Source organism: Chaetodon trifascialis, chromosome 7 (assembly GCF_039877785.1).
Source record: "Chaetodon trifascialis isolate fChaTrf1 chromosome 7, fChaTrf1.hap1, whole genome shotgun sequence".
Classification (NCBI taxonomy): domain Eukaryota; kingdom Metazoa; phylum Chordata; class Actinopteri; order Chaetodontiformes; family Chaetodontidae; genus Chaetodon; species Chaetodon trifascialis.
The window spans coordinates 7,695,010-7,722,326 of record NC_092062.1 but is presented as its reverse complement, the minus strand read 5'-3'; the positions used below and the strand labels follow the sequence as shown (position 1 = coordinate 7,722,326).

General features: G+C 41.7%; 2 protein-coding genes across 5 annotated transcripts; both read left to right on the top strand.

Annotated features, from left to right (window-relative positions):
* The first annotated feature begins 730 nt into the window (after positions 1–730).
* Positions 731–10,848, top strand: LOC139334001 (protein LYRIC-like). 4 transcript variants are annotated; one of them, XM_070966731.1, is made up of 13 exons: positions 731–1,427; positions 1,683–1,802; positions 2,383–2,464; positions 2,924–3,097; positions 3,564–3,614; positions 3,804–3,935; positions 5,604–5,678; positions 5,796–5,864; positions 5,975–6,123; positions 7,682–7,792; positions 7,972–8,079; positions 8,321–8,399; positions 9,813–10,848. In XM_070966731.1, exons 1-13 carry the CDS (start codon positions 1,098–1,100, stop codon positions 9,875–9,877), a joined length of 1,545 nt encoding a protein of 514 aa, XP_070822832.1. In that variant the 5' UTR covers positions 731–1,097; the 3' UTR covers positions 9,878–10,848. The 4 variants fall into 4 exon arrangements, with proteins under 4 accessions (XP_070822832.1, XP_070822830.1, XP_070822833.1 ...); XM_070966729.1 differs by having other exon boundaries at positions 8,321–8,447; XM_070966730.1 differs by having other exon boundaries at positions 800–1,431; positions 1,687–1,802; positions 8,321–8,447.
* A 1,287-nt stretch (positions 10,849–12,135) lies between these two features.
* LOC139334469 (lysosomal-associated transmembrane protein 4B-like) lies at positions 12,136–25,613 on the top strand. Its single transcript, XM_070967369.1, has 7 exons — positions 12,136–12,396; positions 13,324–13,435; positions 16,567–16,640; positions 16,987–17,109; positions 17,314–17,412; positions 19,923–20,018; positions 24,348–25,613. Exons 1-7 carry the CDS (start codon positions 12,301–12,303, stop codon positions 24,426–24,428), a joined length of 681 nt encoding a protein of 226 aa, XP_070823470.1. The 5' UTR covers positions 12,136–12,300; the 3' UTR covers positions 24,429–25,613.
* The last annotated feature ends 1,704 nt before the right edge of the window (positions 25,614–27,317 follow it).

Sequence of the window (27,317 nt, the reverse complement as noted above, 5' to 3'; positions counted from 1 at the left end):
GCTGACTTGTGACAAAGTTTTAACCTTCTACACACCTGATCAGGCTATTTTACTCCTCAGGCCTTCATAGGCTACTTGGTAATAGTTACTGTAGCATTATTAGTATTTTAATAATTGTGTTGATGTGCTCTTTTGCTCTACATTTATTTCCATCCATTATCATTCCATCGCTTATCCTTGGCAGGGTCTTGCAATTTATGTGTATTTGCATTATATAAATAAACACAGTGTAAAGAGAAATCTGCAACTACAGTGTAAATGTAATATTGTTTGGCAAAATACACCAAAACCACTCTGGTTTTTGTAGGACTGTCAAATTTTTTGAACCGAGGGTCTTGGCCAATCAGCAAGGGAGGAACCGTAGCCCCGCCTATTTTCTTGTAGCTGTCACGGCCCGTTTGTGTTGCCTTTAAATGATTTTGGTAAAAAAAGGAAATTTATATACCCACTTAATAAATAAGTTCGGAAAGTCCGGTTGTATTAAGTTTCCAACATTTCGTGGGTCAACATCTATGTCACTTTTTGAACGAATATGATAAAACGTCAATAATAAGCAATGCTATGTCTTGAACACACTCCACTTCTGTCTGCCATTTTAAACACATAGTTAATATGTTGTATTCAAAATAACAATAGCTACGAAAGCAATGATTTTCTTTAACCCTTAAAGTTACTTTTTGGGGCATTTGCTGTGGAAGTCAATCTTCCACAGCATACGGTTGCCATATACGAAGTGGAAAATCCAATTTACAAGCAACAGTGAAGGCAACCCTGCTCCTCCAGTCAAAACGGAGCCATATGAGGTGAACCTGCTTTACTCGCGGTCACAGTGGATTCATTGTGGTCAGCTAACGGTGGTATATTGTCTTACGATGATATCAGCTAGTTAGCTGTTTGTCACCACAGCCTTTACAAGATTTAGGTAGCTAGCTGGCTGTCTGGCTAGGCCCATGTTGCTGGCGGAGGAGGGAAGGAATTTATTGTCTTCCATCATGTCGAAGTCGTTCCGTTATTTTTAGCTAGCACTGCAGGCTAGCGCAGCTAATAGCGGCAAGCAAAGCGTGACTAATCGGTCTGTTGTTTGAGGAACAATACCAATGGAGCAGTTGCAGGACGCGGCCTCTCAGCAGGCGAAGCTGGTTACAGATCGTTTGAATGAACTGTTGTCCAAAGGCCTGGGGCTGTTGCACTCCGAGCTCGGCGTGGATTTGGGACTGAAGCCTGAGCACATTCCGCCATGGGTGATCCTCTTAGCGGCATGTACCGGGCTGGTGCTGATGGTCGCTCTGTGGGCCTCAGCCTGCTGGGCTGTCTTCAAGAAACGACCCACTGTAAGCCCCGTGGACGACGGCATCGAAGTAAAGCGGGGTGTCAGTAAACCTGTCAAGTCCGAGGAACCGAAGAAAAAGAAGAAAAAGGCAGAAAAGGCACGTAGTATAAATGAAGCCAGTCGACACCCCTTCCTGGCTTGATAGCCACACTACTAGCAAAGCTAGCTGTCAAGCTAACACGAGAGTGACACTTGAGTCTCATGTCATGGCTAAAACTCCAGCTAGCTTCAGGCCAGTGTCCGACCAGGCTATGCTAGCCCTTGGTGGTGTTACATGATAATTGTTTGAAAGTAATATTGTTGAAAATTGTCATGGCCCTTAACATTTTTTTTCTCCTCACGTGCTTTCTAGAAAGCCCAGTCAAATGGGAGAGCTGTTGCTGAACCCCAGGAAGAAGCCATAGTGTCGGAGGAGATAGTGCCACATCACCAGCGGCCCCCACCTGAAGTCAAGGCTGAAAAGGTTGCAGAGGTAATTATGACAACACACGCACACCACAACATGATGTGATCTGAACATCTTGATTTGTCCAGTGTGCTCGGTGGACGTGTCCACATTATGTTTGTATAACTGTTAGTTAGATTAGCATTTTCTGGGTCGTCAGCATTGAAAAGCAGTTGAGGAAACACCACGTTTTCTCGCTGTCACCCTGCATTGATGTAACCAGGCCAGCTGCCGGTATTAGGTTACAGTCTTTAAGTTGCAGATGCAGCAGAACCCTGGAGGATGGCTCCTGGCTTAGGATAACACGAGGTACAGCCATGGCATTAGATACCAGAAATCAGCACAAACTGGTGGCAGAAGATGTATTTGTTTAGAAATGAGATGGAAATAGTGCTTACAAAAAGGACATGTAATAGATTTAGGAAGTCTTTGGCAGTGGATGTAGTTTCACTTATAAATAGATGTGGCTTGAGCATGCTCAGTTGATAGAGCATCCATGGTTCAGTCAACATGGGGGTTGCTTCGCCAATTGATGCTCTTGGATGTGTAATTATATGTGCTGTCGTCCCTGGCTCACGGATACACTGCCATTCTTTTCTGCCTGCAGGTAAAGAAGTCCAAGAAGAAGACCAAACAGGCTGTCAAGGAGACCAAGACAGTGACTGCAGATGGCAAAGAGCCAGAAGAAGGTGAAATGTTATGAATCACATCATAATTAAGTATTTTTGTTCTGTTCAGAATCGTATCTGGGTTTGGTGTCATGTATTTGAGGAGGCCTGTTTTCATTCATTATTATGACCCTGTGCTGGCAGCAGTCCTGACCGGAGGTATTATGTGTTCGGGTTGTCTGTCAGTCATCACAGGAAGTCATTGAGGGAATCTCCTCAAATTTGTTTTATTCAAATTTTTCTGAATGTGAATGTGGCCTGGTAAAAATACGAATGACCTGATTTATACCTGACTGATTGTGGTAGAATGAAACCTGCTGCTGACTTTTTCTCAGCAAAATATATTTAATATGTGTTTGAACAGTCCATGCATCTATTCCTTTATCCTGCCTAATCCATACCATGTTTCTTCACTAATCCCATTGAACCCTTACAGTATTTTGCAACTAATTCCTCACTGCACTCACTGTTACTTTTCAGGCACATGGGAGACCAAGGTCAGCAACAAGGAGAAGCGTGAGCAACGCAGGAAGGACAAGAGCTCCAGTGATGGCTCAGCCAGTCCTGGAGGAGGGGACACACCCGTGAGCACTCCCCCAGAGCCGCCCAAGGCCTCTGCAGCTCCCGCACCTGCCAGCCAGAAGAAGAAAAAAGGTGGCTCTTGAAACCATGTGTATTTTCATTTAGGTGGTTTTCAGAAGTTGGAGTTTGCAGCATTGTCTTGTTTTCTACTTGTAAACATTTACAGAAAACACCAACTCCCCAGGCCATCCTGGATAAACAGCCTAATATGGCACATAGACAGAGATATTTCTGTCTGTTGTTCTGTATAGGCTGTTGTTGCGCTGGTTGCTCTCTTGTTGACGGGACAGACTATAAATAGAGGCTTTAGGGGAACTGAATTTAGTCTCGAGTGAGTTTTCCCTTTAGCGTTGTAGCTGAAGTCTTTGTGTGTGTGTGTGTGTGTGTGTGTGTGTGTGTGTGTGTGTGTGTGTGTGTGTGTGTGTGTGTGTGTGTGTGTGTGTGTGTGTGTGTGTGTGTGTGCGCACGCGCGCACGCTCTTTTCGCTAATTGGCTCTTGTGGGCAGTGTACATGACATACTGTTTTTGACCTTTTCAGGAGAATCCACTAAAGTGAAGGCAGAGAAGGCTGAGGCTGTTGTACCTCAAGGTAATTATCAGCAGAAAATGCTTCAAACGTTTGACTGATTGCCGGTTTGTAAAGACACCCGAAACACTGATATCTGTGCATAACGTTTAATTGACCAAAAGGTCACATGCCTCACTGGGAGTTCCTGTGTCGCCAAACGGATCTGTGTGTATTCTGGCTGAGTGTCAAGTGTTTCTCTCTTGTTATTAGTTAACAACAGCGAGGTGGCTGCTGGTGTGACTGACGTGGCTGTAAAGGTTCCTGCTCACACTGTTGTTCCAAAGTCGGGCCCCTGGACAACCAGTAGAGAACCAGCGTCACTGTGGAGCGGGGAGCTCGATGGTAAAATGTGACATACGTACATAACTGCTTGGTTGTTGCACTCTATCCTGTGTTGGTGCAGTGCTTGAATGCCTTATGGCATTTCATGAAGCAGGTAATGCCTGATAGCCTCTGTGTGAGCTCTAGTGTCAGAGGTAGTGAGGCGCTGATTGATAAGCTTGTTATTTAGGCTATTGTCAGCTGTAATAAATGTATCAGGAATCAGCAGATGTGAGCAATCAACAGTAAAGTCTGTTGGCATAGTGTTGTCATAAAAGTGTCAGAATCCATTTGAAAACCACTGTAAAACATTTGATCTATTTAACTCTAGTTCAGAGTTTATTCTTGACATTGAAAACACCAGTTGAGAAAATAGCCTCATGACAAGACTCATTTAGTGGCTGTTCTTGAGCTTTTCATTATATCACATGGGCTTCATGTACAGTTCAAAGACTGGCTAAATCAAAAGGCTCGGAGTCATTACTAAATGGACCTGGAGTTGGGACTTTTTTCCCAGCAGACATTTACTTAAAGTTAAGAAGTGGGGTGTAATAGCCTCATCTTCCCTCGCACATTAAGAATGAGCCCAAGCAGTCCCACACAGTCAGGTTTAAAGGTTTCAGAGAAAAGAAGACGACTGGTGTCAGATCAGTTTTCAGTAACAGCATCAGTAACGGAAGAGAAAATGAAGGATTGGTGCATCCTTATTTAGGGGCTCCCTAATTATGCTTTATTTGCTTACTTCTAAAAGTAAATCATATTAATTTTGTTCAAATGAGCTGCTGAGAAAGTCAGACATTATTAGACCTGCAACAAAGAACTAAGTTAATCAGCAGAAAATGAATCAGCAGGTAATTTTAGTAATCACTTAAGTTGAGAATGTGATTCTATTCTTGTTTTACGTGATGAATAACTGAATATCTTTGGGTTTTGAAAACAGTCATTTTCACTATTTATAAACAAATTAATTTGAGAAGACAATTGGAAAATTGCACATTCATGAAAATAATGTTAGTTGCAGTCCTTGACTTTATACAGGAAGATTTAACTCCAGTCCTCTATTCACCACCTCTCACTTCTTTTCCAGGAAAAACTTACATTTCAAGTATGAATCCCCTCCAATCATCAGAGTGAATGACTATCAATCCTCTGTTCATCTATTCTTTCATTCACGATTTGTCAGTCGGCCCCTGACTGAATGTTTACAGATGACACACTGAGCAGTGAACACTTACTCACCACCTCTGCAGTACAGCTCAAACTATTTAGACTGCTTTGAGCCTCATGCTGCGTTTGATTCTTGAATAGTATGATGTGACGGTTTGAAGAAACACAGCAGTCTCAGCTTGAGCCTGCTTTATATTTAATCTAGTTTAGCTATTAATATTGTGAAACTAACAATTTTTCTAAATTCTTCAGGTGAGAATTGGCAGAGCACTGCAGAAAGGTTGACTCCACACGCAGAGCTTTTCTGTTGTGACTAAATTGCAAATAGGAAATTGTAACTAAATCAGAGTTGATTGGCATTGTGTCAAAAGCTAGAAAATTACTGCTCAGGTTCGATGGCAAAAGATCCTTGAAATATGGAGGCACTGAACTGCTTTATCAGAAATTGAATCATGTCTGCACAGTGTCAGGGAATTGCTGCTTTAAGCAGCACAAAATCACAATGAAATGTGTGTGTTTCAGAGTCGTGGACTCTGATTGAGACGGGGATGCCCGCAACAGAGCGAAATCTAGTGTCTTTAGCTGGACTGAGTGCTGGTTAGTATACCATAAACTGATGATGTGACAGCTGCAGGTTAATCCTGACTCACACCCTCATATTCATAGCCTCCCTCATGGGTCGCAGGGTCACATTGTCCTTGTGTCTTTGTATAGAGCCCCAGCCTGTGAGGGACCTGTCCTTGCCCAGTCAGCCTAGAGTGGACGACGAGTGGTCTGGAGCCAGTAAGGCCAATATATTGATTTTATATACTGCTCCATTTAACTGTGATGTGACTTTGTAGTTATGACACTGCTTTACACGTGTATTTTCTGATGGTGTTTGTGTTCCTCAGACGGTGGCTCAATCGACCCCAGCTCAGACTGGAATGCCCCATCTGAGGTCTGGGGCAACTATGAAGTGCCCAATCCTGAGCCCCCTTCCGTTCAGGAGAAGCCCCTCCCTGAGCCTGCAAAGGTTAATCTGCTGATTGCAGCTGCAGCTGTAAGTAAGCCCAGGCTTTGGACAAAAACTAAGTATTAAGGGAGTTACCTGCAAGTTTTAAAAATAACAACCCAGTAATTGATGACTCCTCTGGGTGCGGGCCCCAGGGCAGCTGTCCTGGTTTCTGACTGTGGCCTGTAGCTTGTAGCCATGACTCACTAGACTGAGTACACACACAGCCTTCGCTGTGCCTTTGTTCTTCAGTTAAGAATATTAGAAAGCCCTGCACACCCATGCTACACCGACACAGAAGTGTTCTGTAATAGTGGTGGATCAGGCCAGTTCTCAGGGCAGAGTGGATGTATACAGATTATACTTAAACATGCTTGATAGCAGACATTTTGACTTGACTCGTGCTTGTAGCATGAGAAACACTGGTGTGATTGATGTCATGAATGACATGAATAACACAATAGAATTGATATATTAATGAACATAAATGTAAGTACAGTGGCATGAACTGCTGCGTGTCAGTGTTGTTCTTGGTGCTACCACCAGATGGTGCCAGAGCAGGAGATTTTCAAATGGCAAGAGGTTGCTTCAACAGAACACTTCACCATTCATGGCTAAGATGTGGTGGGGTAATCCAGACAATGGTGGGGCTCAAGTCAGTGTCAGTATTTCAGTGTGAATACATGCACAATAGAATAGCTCCAAATACCTCACACATTGCACCAACTCCTTTTTTACACTCAAAATTACATTGAGATCAACAGACATGGACAGTCACTACTTCTACTACTCATTGTACATTATGTGTCACTCCTCACACACACACACACACAGAAAGAGAGAGAGCAGGTGGATCAGAGAGACATTGCAGCAGATGCAGTGGAGCAGATGAGACCAGTACAACATTACAAGAAGGATGGGCCACGGCCTGACAGACAGAACACCCAAAAAACACAACATATTAAATGAGACACACATCAGCAGCAGATCAGATATGCTAGTCAGACTACCAAGACCACAGTGAGGGAGAGCAGGAAACAGTAGCTGAGGCCACACAATACATGACAAAATCAGCAGACTTTCCAAATCAACCCTGCTGTTAAAAATATGTTCAAACTCACCATGGACATTTTCAAAGGAGCATAAGCCACTCACACAAAAAAGACCACGTAAAATTTTTATTTCACATTGGATGCAGTGCAACCAGAGAACTCCTTTTTTTATGAATCCATTCATTCTTCTTCCTCGTCAAAATGTGGCACCTTTATTTCCCACAGTAGCCTTAAGCCTCTCGTCTGATTCAGACTGAGATGAGGGGAGGTCAAGGTAAATGTTCTTATGTAGCACCTTTCAACAACAAGTGCATGAAAGGCATTAGGACAAGATGTACAAGAAACACAAGGCAAAAAGAAGTGGAAATAAGGCTTTCCACAGTGGTTTGGTATGCTCAAGACAAATAATGACACAGTTGATTATAATAAACAAATGCTGAAATCTGCAGTGTTCAGACTTTCAATGACATAGACACAGCTCTCTTTTGCTGCTATGTTTTTATTTTGAGTCTTGTTTATTTTGTTTCTGAGCTTTGTTCGTGTGTTTTTCTCAGGACGATGATGAGGATGAGAAGGACAAGGGAGAGACTGCTGCTGATGGGGCGGCTAAAACTAAAAAGAAGAAGAAGAAAAAGAAGAAGGCTGCTGAGGAGGCAGCTGGCCAGGTGACGACCAACGACAATATGCACACAGACATATTTCTGCTACATGTTTGGCATTCAGGAAGCTTGTTTACTCTGTTGGTCCATGTGATCAGCTAATTCATCTTTCAGGCTTTGGCATCTCTAAGTTTTTCTTTGAATTCCCTGCACACTGGTGTAAACTTGCCTTGTGTCCTGTGAAGGGTGAGGAGCCAGAGAAGGAGGCAGCCCCCGCAGCCTCGATGAAGAAGCAGCTACCTGTTCAGGAGAATCCTGCTGCCGTCCAGCCTGTCAAAGCCGCTGCTGTGGAGGTCAGTGGTGCTAATATCTGACACACGAGCAGATCATTAACAGTTCTTCTGCCATGATGTCATATTTAACATTAACAAGTCCAAAGGGCGTGGTTTTGTAAAAATGTCATTCAGTCAAATTATATAGAGATCAATCATGTAAACACAAATTTCTGGTGCAGCACCAGGTTTATGCATTCTAACTGCTCCATTCTTCCCTTGCTGAGGTGATTAAGACAAGTCTTGTTTCCTTTTCTTAAAGGCCAGAGTGGAGCAACCAGTGAAGGACAACATATCCCAGAAACCCCCAGTCACACAAGTGCCACAGAAGCCAACTGATGGTGAGCCCACTGCCAAGCAGAACAACCTTTCTGCTCCAACACAACAAAGTAAGCACATCAGTCATCCTGAAGGCAGGGAGCCTCCTGAGGGGAGGCAGAGACATCTGAGACCTTTCGGACTGATGTTGTAGTTTTACAATCAGGCTTGTGTTGGTGGTCTACATGTTCTCTAGTATGCCAAGAAAATGACTGCACAAAGCATCTATATGATGCAGTTACTTATTGCTAGATAGCTCAGACAGGTTGTGAATTATAGAGGTGGAGGAAGTGACGGAGGCCTGAGAATTATTGTTGCCAGATTTCAGGCCTGTCATTTTTTCCCCAGTTAAATGTATTCAGCTTTTTATACGGCAAATGTAATAACAGTCATTAGGAAAAGTGGTGGAGGATGTCACTTGCGTCTTAAAACATGGATAACTTGCATACATTCATACAGTCTTTACATCTGTTTAAGTTGAGCTGTGAATTCATCAAATGTTTTTCTACATCGGCCATCTTTGACAACGTCTAACCTCTGCTTCCGTGTTCATGGTCCACTTGATAACATGACATTGGACCTGCTGTCTGTCTTGCTCCTAGTAAGACTGTCACAGTTATCTGTCCTCCAGAGTGTGTGTGTCAGATTACGGAGAGACAGCATTACATGTCCTAGATATTATTTCACAGCCTCATCTCTCCCTCCCTCCCTCCATTTGTCTCTAACATACAGAGTTGTACGTCCTCAGATAAAGAGCCAAGATTAGCTGTTTTTTATCAGTTCCATTATTTGATTGACTGAAGATGTCTGGGTTTGTAGGGGTTTGGTAGCGACATCTTACTTGTAGATTTCTAAAAAAATGACTTTCTAATTACTTTTGTTTTTTCAAAACACAGATATTAACATTGACATCATAGCTGAACAGTTGTGACCCAGATTTTTGATTTACAAAAACAATTTCAGAGTCATTGTTGCTAAGTGTTTCTTATTGAAGCTGAACCAGAGGAAGATTTATTCAACTCTTGTTAAGCAAGGAATCTGCTCATTTCCTGCACATTTGCTTTGTCCCCATGTTATCCTTCTGTGAGCAGCGCTCTGTGAGCGGCGCTCTGCGAGCGTCGCTCTTTGAGCGTCGCTCTTTGAGCGTCGCTCTGTGACCATCGCTCTGTGAGCGGCGCTCTGTGAGCGGCGCTCTGTGAGCGGCGCTCTGTGAGCAGCACTCTGTGAGCAGCACTCTGTGAGCAGCACTCTGTGAGCAGCGCTCGTGTTAGAGCGACACTTGTGAAAAACATAGTGAGAACAGAAGTCAGTGAAATCTGTTCTCAGCAGTGAACCAGACTGATGCATGATTCCCAGAAAATAAATTTAAATTAATATGAGTCACGGGTTTGAGTTGTGTGACTTATCTCCCTCTCTCCCTTTTTGTGTCTCCACAGAAAAACCTGAAGAGAGCCAAGCGCCCAAGCTGGCCAAGAAGAAGAAGGCGAGGAGAGAGACATGAGACGGAGTCCACTCTGCAGACCTCTGTATGCAAAAGACTTCATATCCTGTTTATGCAACACCTTTTGTGACAAGAACTTTGAACTAGGGTCTTCACGATGGACTTAAACCTTAAACCCTGTCTGGAAAGTGAAACAACTTTTATACTCGTCGAGTGTCAGCCGATGGATCATTGAAAACTGAACCTTGATGCAGTGCAATCTAATGTAATGCGGTGTTAATGATTTTCAAGTATGCATTTGATACTCTTGATTCTGTCTTCTAATTCCACTGAATCAAACAACTGATTGAAAGAGCTGTACTGTAGTGATTAGACATGTAGAAAATACTGATCATGTTTAGAAATTTGATGTTGTGGTGGCTAACGACTGGAGTTTACTGTGTAGAGAATGAAAACGGTCAACGTGTATCAGGTCACACAACACTGGGCCACAATGATGAACTGGCCTTCGCTTTTTGCAGTCTTTTATTTTGCTCTTACATTCGTGAGGCATGATGGTACAGCGAGCGGTACACGGGGCGAAAAGAGTGGTCAAAGAGATCAAATGTTTATTTCACCTCAACGGTTTTGGCTCAGCAGGGAGGGACATAATGTGACTTAACTGAGACATGAGCATCCTCGGGTGCAGAAAAGGGAATCATGTCTGCTCTGTAGTGTTGCATTCTCACCTGTGACTACAACATTTCAATTGCCTCAGTCCATCTGGTTTGTCCTTTGTCTGATGTTGTGCTGCAGTGTTTCGAGACATCTGTTTCCTTGCCGTTTTTACTATCTGTGACTGCTTTGTGGCTGAAGCTGTGTGGGAGCCTCCTCTGATCGTAGATGTACCGTTGCAGCGTCATCGACATCTTCATGATTTTCCGCCTGTGGTTGATCTGAAAGTCTTCAGAACCTTTTGTAAAACCTGTTTGTAATAAAAGAAAAGCTAAAGCCATATGTAAAAAGACTAAATAAAGGCCAGTTTTTCTATATCTGCTTCTTTATGTTTCAGTTTTTATGCTTCGGTGACAGCTGTGGACAGAGGCGTTAGGTTTTCACGATTTCTGTCAGTGCCATTCTCGTGAATGCAACGTCTAATAAATGCCTCGATGGAGTTTGTTCAAAAACAAAGGTCACTGTGACCACACAACACTCACCTTTTGACCATAACAGAAGAATTAATACATTATGACAACATTTCACTAATCCCTCATTAGATAAAATTATGAAAGTATGACATTGTAGATCTAAAAGGTCAAAGGTCAGCTTCACTGTGATGTCACGATATTTTGCACCATAGTTGAGGAACAGAAGATGTGTGAAGCATCAATATTTCTATCAATATTTGAAGCATTGTAGTCCAACACAATCTCACATGGCGGTAATTCTAGTTTTGGTCAGCAAACCACTGATGTGTAATGATTCATGAAACAGGGTGACAAAGACCAAGGTCATCTGTGCTGTCACTCACTTTCAGCAGCTGTCAGGTTGAAGCCTCAGGCCTGCAGGCGAATATTTAGGAAATAAATACCCAGCCTACAACACAGACCTGTGCTGAAGCTCAAAGAAAATGAACTGTGCGTGTTTGATATTTGGACGAAAAGAAAGGGAATGTTGGGGGAGACTGAAAATGTCCAAGAAAGGCACGAGCTGTAAATTCTAGATTCAACGTATTTCCTTTAAGCTTCCTCTATAACTTTCTGGAAATTACGAGTTATATCATCGGATTTGATCCCATCTCGTCTGTCGCAGTCAGTCATCATCAGGACAAGTTAATGCCCCCTATCCAGCTGCATCAAGTTGACCAGAATAAGACCGGAAGCAGGAGGATTTTGACTCAAAATAATAGCATAGTGTCAGACTTTGAAACAGTCTAAATGTCATGAGAACACAAAGCGCTAACAAATGAAATAAAGAAAAAGACTGACTAAAGAAAAGAAACATACTGTTCATCATCTTATCTCACTGAATAACATTTGTAGCTGATTTTTCAAGCACAGATGAATTGAATGCCATGCTGGACATTTTGACATGGGCAATTTTTAATTATTCCTTGACATTTTGTAGACTAAAAGAACAATTGGTGGATTAATCAATAATGTGCTACAATATCGTAGATAACAGGCAAAATGTGTCTAATGTCTAACCAAAAGAAAACGTCAATGGTACGTCTGCCAATCTATAAATTGCATTTAGATAATAGAATTCTCGGTGTTTTATTTTGAAACCGGAAGCACTACTTCCCCCTATTGCTGACTTGACGATCGCCGCTCCGTTCCGTTAAGCTGCTCACCGTGATAAGTAACGGACAGGTCGGATCCTGTTTGTCATTCCTCGGTGAGCACCGACGCTCGGCGGACGTTGTCAGGGCAGCGGGCTCTGGCTATTTCATGAACAGCGACATCGCTTCTTAATGCTCGCGCAGTTGTGATCAAGCAGACAAGATGATGATCTCCCCGTGGGACCGCTGGTACTCCACGAGCTGCTGTCTGTGCTGCCATGTCCGCACAGGAACCATCATCCTGGGGGTCTGGTACATGGTGAGCACCGCCTATCGCCTGTCACTCACTGCACCCATGTAGACATCCAGAAAGACTCCATATGGGAAAACATGACCTCATCAGTAAGCATTCATAGCGCGTGCAGGATTTTCTCATTATGCTGCGTTTTACAGTATATTCCATTGTTGTTAAAACACAAATTCGTACCTCCAGAAAAGGATTGAATTCTTATGTTTAAAAAAACATATTGCAGAAAACTTTAATGTATGTTTTTTGTTGTAGTATTTCTATATATACAAAGGTGTACTTGACTTATAAAGGACTGCTGAATAAACTGGACATTAGTCACTGAGTTTTAGGTTGGTTTGCCCTCCTCTGCATAATTGATTTTCTACTTACTAATAACTCATAATGTGGGTTTGAAAAAAATCTTTTACCAAAGCAGAAATAAGGACTCTCTTTTATTTTGATGAAATTCTTCATGTGGAACATCTTCTGTTGAATGCATCACTGCTGAACTGAATGTGCAGGAGAGGGTTAACCAAACCAAATACCACATGTGGAAAAATCCTCTCTCCGCTCCCTATGAATAAATTAGCACTTGGCCTCTTCAGGTAGCAGGTTTTGTGTCAAGCTGCCTATTGACTGCAGAGAATTTTCCATTACATTCACCTGATCAATGGGGATGTATGAGTCATCTGCATAATGAGCTGCGCGGGCCAGACCAAAACAAAGGCTTATGTATGTGACTGCATGGAATTTAATACAGCGAGACCGTTTGGAGGCTGAAGTTTAATCAGCATTATTTGGGTTTTCCTCTTGTGACATTTTGCAAATCTGTACATGTCAGAATATCTTCACCATCTGCCCTTTTTCATTCTGTTCCACTGACTCCTGTCCATATTGACCCCCACCTGTCTGTCCATATTGTTGCCTTTATCTCCCCATATGTCCTCTTTCCCTAAGCTCATCAATGCTGTGGTGTTACTCATCCTGCTCACAGCGCTCAGTGATCCTGAGCAGTACCACCTGACCAGCGCTGAGTTGGCTAATGACCTGGATGTCATGGATGATGCCAGTAAGTAGCCCAGAACTTTACAGCGAATGTCCCATAATACCTGTAATACTCATGTAAATAGCTTGTTTGCACTGTAAGGAAACTCCTCTGCCCTCTGTAGTGTTTCGGTTCAATCTGAAACTAAATCTCCTACAATTGACTGTGACAGATGACTTAATCTCTGCTTGCAGGGTGAAAGGCTCAATTGGCTTGTCTGACTAATAGAATGATTTATTGTGTTATTAGAGGGACCTCACACGTTTGTCTAGACAACGGTCAGCACTTCTTTTTAAGTCAAACACCGAAAGCCACAGACATGCAAGCCTAATGTGCATCTGTGCAGCGCATTTGAAAAGCCTTCTTAACAGAGCAGGTGTACACTGGAACAGTCTGACAAGAGTTGGGCCACAGCATGTGCTGCTGGTAGCCTCTGATTGGGAATGACTGTATTGTCCCAGTTCCAAGGGATTAGGGTGCCCCATGATCCATCACTGCAGGCTGGGCCAGCCGCTGCCACCCCTGCATTAGAAACACACTCAGCTTGAGAAATGACTTCCGCTCGGAGGAATAAGATCACTGTAATGTTGCTCAGTTTTAGCAGTGCTCAGTGAATGAACAAGCTGTAGTGACAGTTGTGTTGTTTTTGAGTTTTTAAACCTCTGCCACTCCAAGTCTGTTGGATATAAGCCGCTAACTTAACAGTAAATCTGATAGCAACTAAAAATGGTTCTAGATTCTGTTTTTTTTCCAGCCAAATATCTCAGCGTGTGTTTCATCCTTTGCCTTTGTCTACAGGGACACTAGTTATTATTTTTGGTGCAGTGGCTCAAAAATATCATTCAAAGCAGCATCAAAGCTTGTACTGCAGCCAGATCAGGCCTCAAATCTTTGAGCTGTGAGACAGACAAATAATAAGCCACCAGGCAATGAACAGTGCTCTGCTATTGCTATTTCATCACATTACTCTGCTGTTTTGTTGTCGATGATGATTAATATGAGGATGTCTTTGAACATAATTAAAAATTAAAAGAACAAAAAGTAAAAGAGAACAGATTAAAGAGAATGTTATTTTGCCACACTTCTAGGAACAGCCAAGCCGTGGTTACACTTTAAAAGAAAAGGGAAATTTAACACGACACTTTGAAAATGAAAAGTGACAATGAAAAAAGGGAAATTTAAAGTGCAAAATGAAATGGAAATGAAAGCTTAAATGGTAAAGATGAAATAGAAAATGGCAGAAAAGGGAAACTGAGGATGGGAAACGGTAAAGCTTGAATGAAAAAAAAAAAGATATTTATTTATTTATTGCATTTGCACACAACATTTTAAATTTCATCTTTTCCATTTGGTATTTGTCATTTTGCGTTTGGTTTTTCAAGCTGTTGGTAAATAAAGAGCTGTGGCTCAAAGGCCGGCGGGAGGCTTTGAAACGGCTGAGGTGCAGAGGCACCTTCTGGACAGCAGGAGCTGACTGCTAAAGAGCACAGAGACTATGACCAAACAGCATGAGTCCAGACCAGCACCATGCTCCACCATCCATATTAGCTGTTCACAGTGCCAGAGCTAGTGCCATTGCTGAGGCATGATTGATGATTAGCACCATGTCTTGGACAGCGGGGTTCAATACCCAGTGTGAAAACACTTGAACATTTTATCATCCTTAAATTAGAAATAAGAAACAGGATTGTTACGCCTATTTCTACTTTTATTCAAATACTAGTTAAAAAAAAACGTATAACCTCAAAAAATGAACACTTATATTCTTCCAAAGACAGCAGCACAAATGACTCTGATCCAGGTAATAAAAACCAGTGGCAGCCAAATGAGCCAAACAACTAACAGCAAAGAGTGGGTTTGAGGCTTCACAAATGTGAGGAGTGAGATCAATCACAGCGTTTCAATAATTACACTCTCAGAGTTCCACCATTTGTCCTCTTTTCATTGGATGTGAATGACACTCGGTGTGTATGTTCAGGAGGGCGCGGGGTGCCACAGCTGCCTCTACTGGCATCTGGACTTCTGGGCAAATATGTCACTGGTCACACCCCCTGACATCAGCCTACATATGAGATTTAACATGTCCATTAGTGATCTTTAGAGGAGTTGGTAGGAAGATTTTGTTATTTTTGGGCAGAGCCAAGCTAACGGTTTCCTCCTGCTTCCAGTCTTTATGCTAAGCTAGGCTAATCTCTCAGTGCTCTCATGGCGTTGCTTAGAGTGAAGTAGCTCTAAAAAGCCACTCTACATGTCCAGCAACAAGTGACAGACAGGTAAAGTTGGTGGCATATTGGAGGCACTAAGAAGCCAGATATTTCTGTAAGAAGTTGTTGGAAACGAAAACCACAGCTGAAAGGAGAGCGAACATTGCGGCAGACACATAAGTCCATATGAATGCTAATGTTTCTCCATATGTGCTGGACGTGTATAAAGGCAAGAAGTTTCCTGTATCAACTTAAGAGGTGTTAATGCATGTCAGTGTGTGTTCACAGCTGGTTTCCACTCCACCAGTTGCCCAAAAACTCAGTTATTACAGGTTTAACTATCTCAGCTTTTTAATGGCCTTTCGAGGCTTGGTTCTGTTTCCTCTATTGATGGCATTTTCATTTGCTTGAGTAATTGGTGTTTGGTTTTCCAAAGGTCTGATTCTGTCTGCCCTTTTGAAATTCAGCTAAATTAGACTCAGGAAAGAAGTGGCATACTGCCTCCCTGTGCGCTTTCACAAGTGCTTTTGTGAGCAAATGGGATTCAGCCTGTGACTTAGAACTACAAAATACATGTTGTCACTTTACAATGGATGTGCATGACATTTTGATGGGTCACAGGACAGACAAATGTTGGACTGAATTCACAGTTTTCCCCAGTAATGCCACATGTGCTGTATGTTGGTTTTGCCTGGCGCTGCCCTTATGTAACAGCATGATTTGTTATGGAACGATGAGTTGATATGAGGTCAGGCGGATGACAGTCGAGGTTAATTCCTTGTCTGGATGACAGATGCAGCTTGTCATTTATCTTCTGTGCAGAATTTGTATCCCCCAGATCAGCTGAACATGATGTTGTAAACATATTCAGAAATTTGATTTGGAATTGGATGTCTCAACCAAAGTGACTTTACTCAGACTATGACTGGCTTTCACCTCTCCTTGTTTCAGACATGTGCATTGCCTCAGCGATCTCTCTGCTGATGATACTTATCTGTGGGATGGCAACATATGGTGCATACAAGGTAAACAATGATTCATCAGATTTTTCTTTATGCCGTTATACTCACACAGTGGAAATCAGATACACTTCAAATGTTTATCTCCATTACAGAAACAGTTTTCAAAGTGTTTAAAGAGTGATTTTTGTCGCTGATCTACTACACAGTTCAGCTACATCTATTTTTGAATTCTTTGAAAACATAACAAATCCAAACACCATGCCTCCTCTGTTATTACCTTAAACACACCGTAATCTCCCTGCGACCCAGTTCCACCTCTGATTTGTGTCCACAGAGTTAGCAAAAGAGCTCAGCTTGATTCTCCGCTAAAACACATCCTAAACGCCTAAAGTACACATCTCTGTTTCAGCTGCGTGCTGCCTGGATCATCCCATTTTTCTGCTACCAAATATTTGACTTTGCTCTCAACACCCTGGTTGCTGTCAGCATTGTGGTTTACCCAAACACAATACAGGATTACCTGCAGCAGCTGGTAAGAAACCTCAAGTGTTTTCCTCTTAAAGGTCAAGTCAGTTGTATCTGACAGTAACATATTGACTTCTTTGTGGTTTCCAAAGGTTTCTCTAATATATCAGTTCACATATCAGTATTGATCGATGCACAGCCACAGCAGCTTCTACTGTCTAATGACTGGTGCCTCTCAAATAAAATCTCTGCTACTTCTAATTTTCTGCAGCCTGATAACTTCCCCTACAAAGAGGAGATCGCCGCTCTTAACAATGTGTGCTTGGTCCTCATCGTGCTGCTCTTCATTGGCTGTATTCTCAGCTTCAAGGTAATGTTTTCCTACCTTCATTTACATATTTTCCCATATGTTTAGCAGCATTAATAGTCCTCCGCAGGCCTGCCATGCTTATTTTATTTATACCTATATTTTTCCTACAGTGTCAATGTGTCTGCTATGACATAGGCTGATAAAATCATTTCTGATAGCTGATAACAGAATTGGATATTCTTACACTTAGTTTGGTTTGTTGCTGTTCTCACATTACTGGAAACATTTAATATCATAGTGACAAATTACTTGTCAATCACTTGTCTATTTTTAGTCCTGTGGCTAGTTTCTAGGGATGGTAGCGTCAGTCGATCCACCGGACTGAAATATCTCAACAGCTATTGGATGCCATGATATTTGGTACATACATTCACGGTCGTCTTAATGACTGTGGTGATCCCCTGACCTTTCATTGAGCGCCACCAGCAGGCCAGAGATTTAATGTATGTACTGAAATGTCTCAGAGATTCATGGTTCCCAGATGATGATCAGGTCAAGCTTTTAATTTGGTGTATGACCAAATTGCTTCAAAACTAATGACATTCCAATAATGTACTTACGCTGCATTCACTTGCTCCTCAGATGGTCCCATTTCCCAACTTGGGGAGTCATTCATTCAACTGCAGCGTGGTCATGAGTTTTGAAGTGATAATGTAGAAACAACATGGACCCTACAAGACAAGATATTAAAATACTAGCATGTTGTTGTGAGCATGTTAGTATGCTGGCTTTAGCTTTTAGCTTGCAGCACTGCTGTGTCTAAGTCAGTGTTTCTCAATTCCGGTCCTCCAGCCCCACTGCCCTGCATGTTTTAGATGTTTCCCTCTTTCAGCGCACCTGATTCAAATGATCAGCTCGTCATCAAGCTCTGCAGTGGCCTGATAACGAGCCACTCATTTGATTCAGGTGTGTTGGAGCAGGAAACATCTAAAACATGCAGGGCAGCGGGGCGCGAGGACCGGAATTGAGAAACACTGGTCTAAGTACAGCCTCTCAGAGTCGCTAGCATGGCTGTAGACCCTGTTAATGTGTGTGTGTGTGGGGGGGGGGATGTAACATTGGTTTCTGTAATAACCAATGTTACATCTGAGATTATAAGACAAACTGCAACCTTTCATAGCAAGAGTTGAAAACATTGTTTTGTACTATGATAGGTGAGGGAGTGACATTGGAAACTATGTAATACCCTTAGAATCTGTCTGTGGATCAGCAGTTGTGTGAAGCCATTTCTGACTGATGGTAATGATTTGCTTTGCACAATCAGCATCATTATCACATCGTCAGTATCATTTGCCGCGGACTGGAAGCTAAATTGATTGGTCATCTGTGCTGCAAATGGATCTGTGCATATTCCTGTGGGGGGTGTTAAAATAATCTAGCTGTCAGAGCATTAAAGTGGCCTTTTAATTGGGTTATTATGGAAGTTAGAGAGCTCAGTCTGGCTTTGGTTTGTCCTAGCGGATGGCTGTAGCAGATGGTGTTGTGTTTGGCCAGGGAGTTCCAGTAGCAAGCTGCCTGCTGAGAGCCAGATGATTCCTGCATGACAGACAGAGAGAGAGGGAACAACAGGAACTTGTTTTTGCTACTCTAAAGTGATTCACAACCTTCAGACAGAAGCTGCAATACAGGCAGAACAAGTGAGGGGATGGATTAGTATTTGTATTTTATGTGAGTTGTCTCCAGTCTTTCCAGAGTTTATTTGGATAATATACTTTTATTACACTCACTTATGCACTATGAGACATGATGTGCGTGTTGTCACGTTATCACCAACTGCGTCTGTCTGCGCAGAAAAAAATGCATGACAGAAATGGTACACTTACACTACAGCTTCTCTGGGGACGAGATAACCCAATTATATTTTCTAACACCGTGGCACAAACATTGATATAATAATAGGGAAAAGCTATTTTTCTTGAAACTACAACACAGCTTAAAAACTCGGCCGTCTCATCTGCCGTAAAAAGACTAAAAGTCGAGTGCTAGCAATTCCCTGAAGCTGTACTTTGGCACAGTGGTGCTTTTAGCTATGCCAGCATGCTCACAATGGCAATGCTAACGTTGAGACGTTTAGCAGTCATAGTGCTAACCCTGCTCTCCATCTTAGCTTAGCATGTTAGCATGCTAATTAGCTCAAAACATAGCTAAGGCTGGCGTTTAGTCATAAACTTAAGTATTAGACAAAATAGATGTTGGACCTCATTCCACTAGTTGAAAGTAAAGGAATCACTACAGTTCTTACAATTAATCCTAAGAGAGACATGAATGTCTGTACAAACTTTAATGGCAATCTATGAAACAGATATTGAGATATTTGAGTCTTGAGCTAAGTGGTGGACAGACCAGCACTGCCATCCATAGAGCCACACTGCTAGCGTGGCTAACACCCAGAGACAAATATGACAAATATGTTTATGAGCAAATGATTTATTACTTCCCATAATCCAAAGTAGTATTTCTGATTTGGTTAAATAATGAATGATTTTTGTTCTATTTCCATCTGATATCAGGCCTACCTGATTGCATGTGTGTGGAACTGCTACAGATATGTGAGCGGCCGGGGTTCTTCTGAAATCCTGCTCTATGTCACGACCAATGACACCACGGTAAGTCACCTCAGATGATCTGTATTCCACCAGAGGACCCATATCACCATGATGACTTGATTGCTAGTCTGTCTTTCAATAGGTACCCTGCCTGTCTGTGGCGTTGCCCCAAGCCCATTGGTTCTTAGTGAAACGTCAATTAAAGTTTAAAGAATTAGAACAAGTAAAATGATTTTCTTTTTTAAGGCTCAGTAGTGTCCTAAAGCAGCTGGGCTCTGTAGTTTTTCACAAACTTTATTCAAACAGGAGTTAAGCGTGCATTCATCTGGGACTAATTCATTAGTGGATTAATACTGGATTGGATTTAGAGCACTAATGAGTGTTTCGGACAGCAGGACAGTGCATGTGGGATTAAGTGTGTGTTCATGCTAATGAAGAGACATCGCTCATTGCGATGATGTGGCTCATTGGTGATTTTGGGCAACAATGGAGCTCTATGGCACAGAGGGAAAAGTTACATTCAGCTTTGGTTAAACAGGCAACACTCGTTAGTAGCGTCAAATGTTGGTTTTGGTCTTCTCATGGATTTTGTTTTGATAATAAGAAAATAACTGAATATCACCAGACTGCTTTGTTGAGCAGAGGATGGAAGAGCTTTTTTACAGAGCTGTGTCTATGTTGCTTAGCTGTTCATGTTTCTGGGAAGTCACACTACAGTTAAACAAAACCAGGTGAAAAAAGTTTTTTTCAACCAACATTTGTTTCCTGTCAGACGACCTGTGTGAACGTTAATCACAGTTTGCAATGAGCTGTTACAAACGTCTTTGCACAATGCCCAACAATCACCTGAGCACTCTCACTTCAGCACTAATACTGCAGCTAGTTCTCACATGTGGTGCACAGCTGAACAAATATTGTTGCCAGTGTTAAATGTATAGAAATATTTCTACAACAGCAAAAAGGTTTGACTAGCAAACCAAATAACTTACAAGTCAGCAGATATTAGTAGAATGTAGAGGTGAGGAGGAGCCTATAAGAAAAATAAGTGCATGTGTGCAGTATGTTACCATAATCATAGCCCATTAAAATATCCATTCTGTTTATATTGTCATCCAAATTAAAGCACTATCTGATCTTAAGCTGCTGCTTTCTTCTATTTCCAAAGAAAACAAGACAACTCCTGTGGAAAAAAGATTTCCTTATTCAATCCAGCCCACACTTCACGTGCCTAGTTTTTCCTCTGCGCGGGCCAGTCTGGCATCTGTCATCATGTTGTGGGAGGACGGAAGTATAAAGTTGAGCTGTGGTAGCAGGTACTTTTACACAGGCCAGCAAGGATGAATGAATAGACCTGAACAGAGAAGTGAGGCTCCAAACTGGCAAAGTCATTATGACGCACAGTAGTAGTACAGTAAGTGAGCTCTGTCTTGGTGTTTCTGGGTCTCCTGCTGGTGTCCTGTTGCCCAGGTCTGGCCCTCTGACCACTGCAGCCATGCTGCCCACACACTCATTGTTACTACCTACACTTTGACAGGAGAAGGAAGAGAAATGAGGCTGTAGAGACCCTAATGATCTGTTTTGACTGTCATGAAAGTCAGACTGGTTAAGCTGTGAGAAAATGTTCACCTAAGGAACTGTCAGTAGCTGGCTCCATTACTGACCTTACAGTATGTTGGTTTTCACAGGTTTTTTGAGAAATCTGTCCTCCACAGTCTGCGGCTTAAGACTCCTCTGACTGTAACGCTCCACACGATTTGAAACAAATCAACATGCTCAACAAATTTACACAGTAGGTGTTTTTATGTGATGTTTTAGGGGTTTTTAAGAAACAGAAAAGTCTGCAGGCTCCTGATGGGAAAAACACCTGAGCTGAAAAAAAGAAAGGGGAGGCTGCTCTCCAACTCACTGACATCATAAGTGAAAAGGGCCAGAAAAACAGCAGCCTGCCCCTTTATTTCCTAACATTAACCTCACCTCCTCAGGTATGCTTTTTCAATTAGAGCCAGACATATTGAATTAGAGCTGCTTGCAGACCACAGGCAGGCTGTGGCTTTTGCTATAGCATGGCTATACAACAGCTATACAGCGTGTAGGTCAAAAGTCCAGTAATGTGTTCCATATGAGCTGAATTCCTGGACGCACAGAAAAGTCACTCACACCCACACAGTCAGGTGCATTATACGGCATTAAAGGAGCAACAATAAGTAACCCTTCAAATCTCTTTATGAGGTTGACATAGGTGATGACTCAACCATTGGTTAAGCCCTTTAGATAGTGGTTCTTCACCCGTCACCTTTCTGCTGTGGCACACATGCAGTGTACAGTGAGAGGCAGATTTACCACTTCCTGGTGATTTTCCATTTTTCATACAGGCTTCTCATCTCTAACTTGGTAGCAGATTCACAGTGTTGCCACCTGATTTTACAACCCATATTCCTCAGAGTGAAAGACCCTCGCACCCTGTCCTCTTCACTCGCAATCAGAGACATGTAATCATAATAACGATCACAGAGAGACTAAAAGTGTGTTAGCCATGGTGTCGTCAGCAAAACCAGAATTCTGATTTGCACTCAAGATGTTCTGACTACACACACTCACTTTGCTTCACCGTTGCTGTTGATTACCTGAGAGACAGACGAAGGTTCTGTTCACACATTTAGGTGAAAGAAATGTTGTCAAGACGTGTGAACAGGTTTTTCATGGCAAACCTGAGAAAAGTTGAGAAGTGTAAGATGAACAAATTGCTGAATGACTTTTTTCTTTTCAGGGAATATAAACCTACAGGGAAACTCAAATCAAATATCCCTCAAGCACACGCTGTCAGTTTATCATTTTTCTTTCCTCATTAAGTGGACATCAGTTGTACATCTGTCATCTATCAAATGACAGGACTCTCTAAGCAGAGACATTTGTCCAGAGGAAACTGGGGCTTGTCTGTGATGCAGATCAGCAGCCTGTGTACAGCTTTAAAACTAAAGACACACTGCTTTTTTTTATTTTCTATTTTTTTGCACATGGTAAATTGTTCTATATCTTATTCATTGGCCACATTATTCAGGCCACTCTCTGAGTTGTACTACATTTCCTTTCTGTTCTGAAACAGGTGTTGACTGCTTGGCTGCAGACCTGCTTGGCTGCAGATGCTGTTTAGGATCAGCGTACTTCTCTGATCCGTTTCTTTAGTATCAACTCACAGAACACAGCAGATTGTCCATTTGGCTGCAACTAGCAGTTATTTTAATGACTGAGTAATCTGCTGATTATTTTCTCAATTGATTGATGAATCTTTTGGTCCATGAAATTCCCATTTCACAATTTATCAGAGCCCAAGCTGACATGTTCAAATCTCTTGTCTAATCAACAGTCCAAAATCCAGAGATGTTCAGTTTCCTATTATAGTCAATTGTGAAAACCAGCAAATATTCACATTAATTGAGCTGGAACCAGGACATTTTTGGCATTTGTTCTTAAAACATGACAAACAAATAATTAATCTATTGTCAAAATGTGTTGCAGAATTTCTTTTGATCAACTAATCAATTAATCGACTAATCATTTCGGCTCTAGTTAGTCAGCACTGGTCAGCTCACCCAATATTTAAACCCACTGACTAAATGAACGGGGCCCAGGCTCCAACATCATGGTATGATATGATTTACGTAACGTTAATCATAGTTGATGGCTGATAAATGTCACACTGCTTAGAAAGATAAGATACTGTGAAGTGGAAAGTAAAGCTCAATGCAGAGGTCCATGCAACTGTTGTCCATGACGTATGCAAAAGGATTTTTTTTTTGGATGTAACTATTTTAATTTAGCTGTTCAGTTTTTTTAAACAATGCATCTTAGAAGAATAATCCTCCTCCTTTTCTGACTCCACCTTCACACTATAATCATTTTCATACAGTCCCTAAAAACATTTTAGTTTGCTATTGTGCCTTTTTTAAGATCAAACCTCAGTCACGTCATTTATTCTCAAAGCGCCTTGTGTCCACCGCTTTGATTCTCTGTGTGTGAAATGTGTCGTACAAATAACGTTGGCTTGCCTTACATACTTAAGTGCTGCATGTTGCATAATCATATTTGGTTGAAATCCTTTAGTTTAACCTGTTTATTAGGAAATCAGAACGTGAACTCTGTTGAACTCTTTCTGGGTTTATAAATATTTCACTTAATCCAAAGTTTTTACTGTTTAATTCTTCTGTTTGGGCTTGCACCAAAGCTGATGTAATATTATGTAACTTTAACAAATACGGGCTGTGAATTGACAGAATTATCATAATTTTCCACTATTTCGACAACCACCACTGATTTTGTGTTGTAGCTGCTCTTTTCCAAACTAACACAAACCAAAATCTACTTTTGCTCTTCCTCCTTCTTCATCTGCAGGTGCTGCTACCTCCGTATGATGACAGTGTCAGCGTCCCTCCCAAGCAGGCTCCGCCACCTTACACCACCGCTACAGCATGAAAACATTCCCAGCATCCTGCTGACTGGACCCTGCTGTTAATGAAACCCCAGCAAAATTTATGCACCACACTGCCTCTCCAGTGTACAGTATATTCATGGGTATATTGTTGCTACACACACATTACAGTACAGCCATGCATGCACTGACACGTACAACATCATCTCACACACGTATGCACAAACCTCTACCACCACCGTGACCTCTCGTCCCTTCCTGTTATTTATTTATATTAGTGCTACTGTAACTCCTCCGTGTATCTGTTCTGTTTCTGTTAGAATAATTCCAGAAATGATGTGCATTTTAATGCATTTGAACCTGGGTGTAATAAGCACTAGAACGTTTAATAGATGACTCTATATATTTTTATTAATTCTACTTATACTGTGTGCGTACCTGTGGTCGTATTTTATGTGTCCTACCTTTGATAGACATATTTAACTTATGCACAAATGCAAAAATGACGATCTTATTGCCCACAGTAATGAGTGGAGTCGTCATGTGTTTCCTGTGTGTCTCGTCTCTGCTCGTGATCAGGGTCGGATTGCCTTTATTGATAACTTTCTCTCTGATGGGGTGCCCTTATAGATCCATGTGTGAAGTGTCACCTTGACTGGAAGTTTTCCCAAAGAAATGCATCTGCCTGTATTCTGCCATGATCAAAGAGCAACCTAGCATATATCGAACATATCACCCTCCTTTACTGTGTTGTTCAACTGCAGACTGAATTGTCTTGTGTTATAAACATCACGAGTGTTGAGTTGTGCTGCTTGACCTTCAGAACTTTTAAATGTAAGTGTGTTTCTACTGACTGACGAGAAATGTCTTGGGCTGCTATTTATCTATTTTGACAGCACAGAAGTAGCACTGATCTGGAATCAGTTGGCTCTTTGAAATCTTTATGAATGCGTTGTTCGAGGGAACCTGGTGAAATTACTCGAAATCGGGCCTCTCTGCGTTCAGGAGCTCCATAAAAATGGATCGTGGTTGTGTTTTTTCAATTAGGCCAGTGGGAGATTCTGGTCTGTGTAAACACACAAGTCTGTTCCACCAGATGCAGTTATTGGCAAGCTGCTCCCTGGACACAAAATGTCCTGCAAGGACACAGTAGTCAACCTCGAGGACTGCTGCTGTATGAAAAATAAAGATGTGACATTTATTTGTCTATTAAAATCTAATTTCACCAACAGATGTTTGTGTTTCATTTTTAATGTGAAGCTTGTGTGTGAACTTCAGAAAGTTAGTTTGTGGTATCAACAAAGGATTGAAAAGGAAAGTTTCTGATTGTTTCTGCTGTTGACACTGACACTGTATGGTCAGCCTAAAGGGCAGATGTGGCCCTGGAAACTACTAGTAAGAGGTGAGTGTGTATAACGGTGCTCATTGTGTGGCGGGCAGGTACCCCTAGAGTGGTTGGAATTATGGTGACTGCTTACTGGGTCTTTCCATAAACTGCTGTTCCAGTGAGGATGTGGAGAGTTCATCCAAGAAACAAAATAACCAAACAGCTCTCTCACAGTGTCTGTGACCTATTAGACTGCAGGACAGTATACATTTACAGTATGTTCTCATGGTGGAAAGACTTGACACCCCAGCTTTAAATCCTCATTGCTTACAACATGTAGAAATAAGCAGACAGACTCTAATACAAGGGCAGATTCTGATCACTTAAAACGTACTGAAGTAAAGGGAGCCCTTAAATCTATGACTTCTATGCCTTCAGTGTCCCTTAATCTGAAATCATAAGGACCACTGAAGCAAACTTTGAGTCATTCATTCAGATTCAGAAAACTTTACTGATAGCTGCAGGAAAATTGCTTTGTTGCAGTACAAATTGTTCAACACAGAGAAAAAAGGATGGAGTACTTAAAAAAAAGATGGCATAAACATAATACTACTAATAATAGAAAAAATATGCAAAAGGAAATGTGTATGTGAGTAAAGATAAAAATGCACAATATCATAAAAATAATCCTGCCACCAGTAACGCAAATAATACAAACAATACAATACAAGTAATAGTTATACAAGGTAAGACTTCAGCAGAGAGGGGAACAAACTGTAGAGCATGAACAAGGGTCCATGCCCACTCACCCTACATGAGCAGAACAAGAGGCGTCTCCGTGGTTGGAGTCAGAGTGGGAGTAAACAGAGAAACAGAGAGTGGATGGAGTAAAGGACAGAGCAATGCAAGTGCCTGGACAGACTGGGAGAGGGCTGGGATAAACACATGTTTACAGCCGGGAGCTACTAAACTGACTGATTCTTCCTGCTGGAACTCTTTTGAATCAGTGCTGGGATTTATTGAGAAATTTTGCTTGCAGCAGTTGAGGAATTGCTGTTTTTTTAATAGCAGGGTGAGTAGTTTTTGATTTATTCTCCTGATAGCTTAAATCTGTTTAGTTGCTGGAGTACTGCAGACTCTACTGGCACACTTGGAATATCATATTTTAGATGAACACATACATTTTCTTGAACCTTTAAAAAAAACATGGTAAAAAGTGGACTCACCGGCTGCCACCTGTATTCTGTATCAATGCAGTTGAGATATCGTCTTAGTTTCCATCACCTGCACCATGAAAAGCCATCAGAGATAGGAAATGTGCAAAACAGAGATGACGTCCAATAAAACACACGTAGGTACATGCTGTTTTTGTGTTTCATAGTAAACACACAGCCTTGGCTTTAATTCGTGTGCACATGAATTTTTATCACAACCAGACTTAATGTTTTGGAAAACGTTTTTTTTCTAAATAGTGTACATATTAAATGAATCCTGTGTTGACACATGACAGTGAAGGACAACATTATGGAAAGTGAGAACATTTAAACCTGCCATTGTGGTACACTCTGGAGATCTCTGGCTCTTAAACAGATAGATTTGTTATAAT

Coding starts and splice junctions, on each gene's coding strand:
- LOC139334001 (XM_070966729.1), top strand. CDS start 1,098: ATGGAGCAGTTGCAGGACGCGGCCTCTCAGCAGGCGAAGCTGGTTACA. Junction 3,615..3,803: donor TGAGGCTGTTGTACCTCAAG/GTAATTATCAGC, acceptor TCTTGTTATTAG/TTAACAACAGCGAGGTGGCT. Junction 8,080..8,320: donor TCAAAGCCGCTGCTGTGGAG/GTCAGTGGTGCT, acceptor CTTTTCTTAAAG/GCCAGAGTGGAGCAACCAGT.
- LOC139334469 (XM_070967369.1), top strand. CDS start 12,301: ATGATGATCTCCCCGTGGGACCGCTGGTACTCCACGAGCTGCTGTCTG. Junction 17,110..17,313: donor AGGATTACCTGCAGCAGCTG/GTAAGAAACCTC, acceptor AATTTTCTGCAG/CCTGATAACTTCCCCTACAA. Junction 17,413..19,922: donor GCTGTATTCTCAGCTTCAAG/GTAATGTTTTCC, acceptor ATCTGATATCAG/GCCTACCTGATTGCATGTGT.